Genomic DNA, 6,810 nt, shown 5'->3' with positions numbered 1-6,810 from the left:
GATATATATGCATATATAAGAATTTTTAATAATATATCGACATAATATAGATACAATAATATAAATCACTCTGCAGGAATGTAAGATAAGATTGATATGATATTAGAGTAGATAATACGCTTCGGAGATACATCAGAATTTCTCGTATAAAAATATTACAAGAGAAATAACATTACGTTTTTGCGTTACTTCTGGCAGAAACTGTGTAACTTCTTTAAATTAGCTACAACTTTGGAAAAAACGATTAACCTTAAGTCCCATTAAATTTGGAACCGCCATTATCATATAACATTTTCAACTATGTCTCAGGGTATATAAGAGATATAATATGATTATGTGAACTCCCTGAATAGACTCGGACATCCGTGGCTCCTTTCAGAACTTTTTTCCCTCCACCCCCTCGTCCCTCCCTCTCTCCCTCCAACCCCTCCAAGGTTTAAAATATACCGTACTTTCTCACTAACAAGAAAGTATCATTAGCAGGGATCGATAACCTTCGTCGAGCTTCTTGTCCCAACTTCTAAAGTTACGGCATTTAAAATTCCGTTTAAGACTCAACTTCAAAGTTTCTTCCTAGGCCGTAGAAATTACGAGCATATCGGTACTTTACTTCCGTAGATAGGATCATTAATTTACAGCAACTCTTTTTATCTACAATGCCATTTGCGTTTATTGGTATTTATGCATATTCACGCGTATATATGTAACTTGCGATATTAACAATAGCAGTAATAATAATAATAGTAATAATATCGTTGCGCTTATACGTGCTTGTAATTTTATCACATTCATATAAAATTCCAGCGGTCCGTGTCCGAATATTGCGACAAAAAGTATCGTTCGAGGTGCACGATAAATGTTCATACGTTTTTATACGTTTATCGTGCTGCCGTTTTTCATTTCTCTCCAAATGTCGCGCATTAAATTAACTCCTTTATCGTAAATATAAAAACATAATTGTAAATCGCGAATTATACGACAGCGTTTTATTAATGCTTCAAATGAAGCGAGCGTGATATTTCATGTCATTAATAATACTGCAAAATTTATTCTTGCTCTGTCATATCACAAATTTTCTCTACCCGCAATATAAATATTGTATCATCTCGCGTATATTATGCTATTAAAAACAATTATTTATTCAGGAAATCAAGTATGAATTTAAGAACGTTTATTATGTATAATTATTATCTTCAAAATCAAAGTCAAAGAACTAAAAATTAAAAAATAATTTTAATAAGTGATATCCTGGAATATCTGTTGATTTTAAATCTTATAAATTTTTGTAATATACTTTCTAAATTAATTTTAAATTTTTTGGCTTGTGCTGATTCTGAGATGAAAATGTGATATTTTTACGATATCTTGCGTCTGCTTTTTGTCGCAGCGAGCTCTCCGGAACCACGTACCTGTCCGTACTTGGGCAAATTCGCGGTGACAGACGTGAATCGGAATCAACGGAACACGCGCGAAAGCCGCAGGAGCCAGCACCAGCAGCAGGAGTCGTCCCTGCCCATCCGGCACGACGGCGAAAAGGTGCGGCACGCACAGGAGAGAAACGAGGACCGGCGGGGCCGTAAGCTGGATTACGAGGTCGAGAAGAGGCGGGCGAACAACGAGTATCTGGTCCACGAGAGGATGGGTCGGCGGGCGCGTTCGAATCGCGGCGGCAATCGGAGCCGCAAGGACTACAGCCTGGAGGAGGTCTCCCCGCCGAGGAGATCCTCGGAGCTGGAGGAGGGTTTACGGGATCTACGGGACGCGTTGCGAGCGAAATTCAGACGAGCGGGCGACTTCGAGCAACGCATGGCCGACAGCTCGCGCGCCAAGACGAGGCGGTCGCGCGCCGTCGAGCGCCTCGAGAGAGACGCGAGATACACGACGGAGCGCGGAAGGGCTGGCAGAAACGAGGGCGAGACGACGGTCGAGGACGAGGTGAATTCGAGAGATAAGGCGAACAGGTCGAGAAGGCACCCGAAAATAGAGGACTTCCATCCGTACGACGTCGACGCGATCGGACGGTTTTGGGCCGCCGATCCGGACGACAGCTGGACCACCAGCACGCTGCAGGTGCAAGGCGATTATTTCGGGGATTATCTGGAGGTCGATGGCCCACCGCGGAAGAGATCCGCGTCGGGGAATCCGGCCGACAAGGGCGTGACCTACAAGGATCTCTTGAGGATGAAGAGGGAGCTCGAGGAGCGCGAGAGGGACGAGGACTTCCCGGAGAGGAGGGAGAAGAGGAACAACGAGGATGATTCGAGGTGCAGCTCCGAGGTGACGACCTTAACCGTGGGTTGCTCCACGGCGGACAGGATGGAGTTTCAAAGTGACTGCGTCGACGACGACGCTATCACCGGTAATTATCTGCCTTTTCTTTCTCTTTACCGTCACACCGAGAGCCTTGTGCCGCGCTGACCTCTTGAATACGAGCACACTACCGCGAATGACGAAGGAGAATTATTTCGTTTTTCAAGACATCTTGAGCGTAGAATTCGACACGCGGCTCAGAAAAAGTGTCTTTTTAATACCAGGAAAATTATTAAAGATAGATAAGCATTTATTCTAATCTCCAAGAAAGTTCTTCTTTCTGTAGAAGAGAAGATTTTTTATTTGATTAAATATCAGGAACGACCGTGGAATTTTTTATTTGAATTCATTGTGCATTTTTGCTAAGAAAATTGTGTATCTTATGGCTAAAGAACATCGATTTCGATCAAAGAATTCGTGAGCGATAAATTTGGATAAGCATTTATTCTAATCTTCAAGAATTTTTCCTGTAGAAAAAGATTTTTTATTTGAATTAATTGTGCATTTTTGCTAAGAAAATTGCGTATCTTATGGCTAAAGAACATCGATTTCGATCAAAGAATTCGTGAGCAATAAATATGGAGTAATTTACAAAAGTAGATATAAAAGATAGATATTTCTAGAAAAAAAAATTTCTTTATAATGAAACTTTTTCGTGATCTCCCTCATTAATGTTAATTCAAACCACGTGCATGACTAAACGATATATTCACCTTTTTCTTAGCTTTTTTCATATCAGAAAAAAAAAAGATTAATATCTATGCAGAAAAATTGCGTCCTGAGAAATAAATGAAATGAAAGTCATGAAATAATCGCAAAATATCTTCTCAGGGGATTTGCATTGATATTATAAAACAGTGTTAGCAATCAAGCTCACCAACGGCGCGACACTTATCGCGCTCACGGAAATATTACCCCCGCGACAGTATGACGCATTCGAGTCTTTCAGCGTTAAAGCGACAATATTAACGCGCGCGCTTCTTATCGACCACCCAAAACTTGCGCCCCCGCGCGTTTATCAATCCTGGCATAACGTCGGTAACTTCATTACGACGGTCGAGAGACGGGCGATACTCGAAACGCGCGCGCTCCCCTGCCGCGCGATATTCCGCGCATCAAGATCGAAATGCCTGAATGTTTGAAAGAACCGCGAGGCACGTCCGTTCCTCGCCTCTTCCCTGCATCCTTCCCGTCCGCGTAGACTGGCGCTTCTCAGTCCCGGATGGATATTCTCTCGACCCTCGACACCGAAGTTTATTTCGAGGAGGGGAAGGGGGGAAATAATGGCACTCGAAGGGTAACGGCCGTCGAGACGCCAACCCTCCCTCCTCCTCCTCCTTCTCCTCCTCCTCTCTCGTTCCCTCATCCGACCGTTATTATCCCGAAACTTTCTCCACCGAGCACAACCCTCCCGTTGTTTCGCGAAGACCTCTGGCAAGCCCCGTGTTCTCTCTTTGCCTTCCAGCCTACTCCTGCCACGGTAGATGGTTCGACGCCGAGGGCACGCAGTTCGTGATCGCCACCCCGTTGGCGCGCAGAACAGCGTGGTCGAACAGCGAGAACAACAGGGCGCAGCCCTACAGGAACAGCCGTAGACTGTGCTTCATGTACAAAGAGAGCGGCGGAGTTGTCAGTTTGACTGCCAGCCGCATAGCGTGTCAGAGGGGCCCACCGCCCCCGCCGATGTTGGCCTTCAACGCTACCAGCACCGGTAAGTGGCAACCTACGTCAACCCTTTCGCTTTCCGTCGCTGCGCCATCCTCCCCGGATTAGCATTAATTCGATAACACTAGATACGAGTACACGCAACCCCGTACTCTGGATATACATTATGTTAGAGCCATACGCGGTATGATTTTAATTTTGCCAATATCTCTCGTTAAATATCGTTAGTGAAATATTAAAAATATCGAAATTTAATTTCAAAAGTGATGCAGAATTTATTTAAAAAGATGCCATCTGAGTCTCTGCACCTTTTGTATTAATGTTGGAAAATTGATTAGAAAATGGAATTATTAATTAATAATTAAATAATATAAATTATTATATTAATTATTATAATAATAAATAACTAATTTATTTTTAAAATTATATTATTAATCACACATTTAATAAGCTTTTTATCTCATTGTTCTCTCATGCATCAAACACAAAATGTAACAATTTTATTCGCAGTTTATCGTCATATATTATTCGCTTTAAATCTGCAAAGATTTTTCCATTATTCAATTTGCCATACGCATAAGTTAATTTTTTTTAACATGCGGATTGTGAAAGGAAGAGAAATTATACATAAAACAAGCATTTCTCTTGATGTCCATTAAACAATAAGTGTAAATTTTATATCAAAATATCAGCACTTTCTTTCGACATCGCGGAGGCTTCGTGAATTCATCGCGGCCGATCGGAAAAACGCGACGAGACGCTCCGTCCTTTCGCAAAACGTTCAATATACTGCAATAACTTCCTCGTGACGTGAAGACTGCGCCATCCAATCGAAATCGCGGAGTCAACGATTGTCATCCATTGCGCCGCTCGAAATCTCGTCGCGGAGGGTGCGTGACAGCCACGCATAATCTAGCGCGACATTCGCGTAGCTCTCTGTGACAAATAGACTGCGACAGCGCGTTGATAAACGCTGAATTATGCGTCACCAGACCTAAGGCTATCTCGGAGGCGCGAAATAACCGTTAAATATCTGGAACGCGGTATATTATCCTGGCATTAATTACGGTATTCGTTTTACTGGCAGCCTCGATGATCCAATCGGATGTTATCATGCTACATAGAACATATTCATTTCGTAGGATTTTAAACCACACAACATTACAAAACTTACACTATATTTACACTATATTTATCATATCTAGAGAAAAAATCAATAGAACGTAATTTATATAGAAAAATCGGTATTCATAATCCGTTCTTATTTTAAAATTTCCTTATGTAGTGTCTTAAAATGCTAATACGACTTTGCGATTGGCTTGTGGCATCTTAAAACTGTATTTAAGACCATCTTAAGAACCGACTGTAAATATCAACTTAAGATAATTAATTTTGATATCTTGTACACTGTTAAATCTATAGTGTCAAATTTAACCCTATTTGAGTCGCCACTGCTCTTATTAATATAATATATATCGATACTTTTAACTAAAACAGAGGAGTTAAATAATTTAAAGTAATTCAAATTTAATTCAAATTTTTAAAAAAACAATGGAATTGTTTATGGAATCTTATTAATATAATATATATCGATACTTTTATTAAAAGAAATTTATTAAAAGAAATTATTAGAAGAAATTTTTATTAAAAGTATCGATATATATTATATTAATAAGATTTCATAAACAATTCCATTATTTTTTAAAAAATTTGAATTAAATTTAAACTGCTTTAAATTATTTAACTCCTCTGTTTTAGTTTTTTTAAGCAGTTTTTAAAGCAGTTCAAATTATTTAACTCCACTTTTAGTTAAAAGTATCGATATATATTATATTAATAAGATTCCATAAACAATTCCATTGTTTTTTAAAAATAACTATATGGTTTTAATTAAAAATAATTATTTATTAAATAGGAGCAGTGGCGACTCAAATAGAATTCAATTTGATTGGCACTAGAGATTCCACAGTATACAATGTTAGAGTTGAATTTTGTATTTTTCTGATTCTATATAATTTGCAATATAACTACGCAATATATAATTTTATATAAGTACGTATATTTTCGAAGAAAATATTTAGTACGTACTTGTAAAAACACTTCGTGTATACATATGAAAGAGGGATGTTGAGATTGATTAATCATAAGTAAATGTTGCTTATTGTTAGCTAAGAAGCTAAACGTCGCGTCGCTTCTATCTTGCATGTAAGTGCACGCGCATGAAAATATTCTAAAATGTTAAAAATTGGTTACCTCTACCGTTACAGGCCAGTGCATGGAAGCGAACGGCGGACAGATCAGCCGATCGACGTACCTGACGATCGTCCTGCTGACGGCGGTCGCCGCGATATTCAGGTGATTCTAATCGAAAGCGCGACAATTATTCGAAATCAATTAAGGGATCGGGACTCAAACGCGGTGTCGGACGCTCAGTGAGATCGTTATAAGAAATATTTCACGACGCAGTGATCGGCCGTGTGTGGCTCGATCGATCGAGCGGTGCGCGTATGCAAGAGCAGGCAGACGAGTGCAGCGATCTTAGACCGTGAATGAGGAAGAAAAAACGCGGAGAAAAGTGGAGCCCATCGACCGGTTTGGACAATCGTGCTCGTGGCTCCTCGTTAGTTTCTTCAAACTGTCGGGAGAAATTCGCGTTCGCGCGATCGTCGTTCCGAGGCCGAAGAGAGAGAAAGAAAGAGAGACAGCCGCGTCGTCGATGAAGCGGATAAGGAGTAAGCGAATTGACGGACGACAGGATCGCACGAGGGATCGTCTCGCGAAGAACCGATGGAAGATCCGGAAAAAAAGATCTCTTGTTTTCGGAAGAGTCGGACG

General features: G+C 40.5%; 1 protein-coding gene across 1 annotated transcript; it reads left to right on the top strand.

The window, feature by feature from the left end:
- The first annotated feature begins 300 nt into the window (after positions 1-300).
- On the top strand, positions 301-6,562 carry LOC105457339. The gene is made up of 4 exons (XM_011701956.1): positions 301-310; positions 1,388-2,359; positions 3,776-4,021; positions 6,243-6,562. Exons 1-4 carry the CDS (start codon positions 301-303, stop codon positions 6,332-6,334), a joined length of 1,320 nt encoding a protein of 439 aa, XP_011700258.1. The 3' UTR covers positions 6,335-6,562.
- Positions 6,563-6,810: the final 248 nt, after the last annotated feature.

Source organism: Wasmannia auropunctata, unplaced genomic scaffold (genome assembly GCF_000956235.1).
Source record: "Wasmannia auropunctata unplaced genomic scaffold, wasmannia.A_1.0 LD335274.1, whole genome shotgun sequence".
Lineage (NCBI taxonomy): Eukaryota > Metazoa > Arthropoda > Insecta > Hymenoptera > Formicidae > Wasmannia > Wasmannia auropunctata.
Note: the sequence above shows the minus strand (reverse complement) of the source record. Positions and strands in the feature narration are given on the sequence as shown.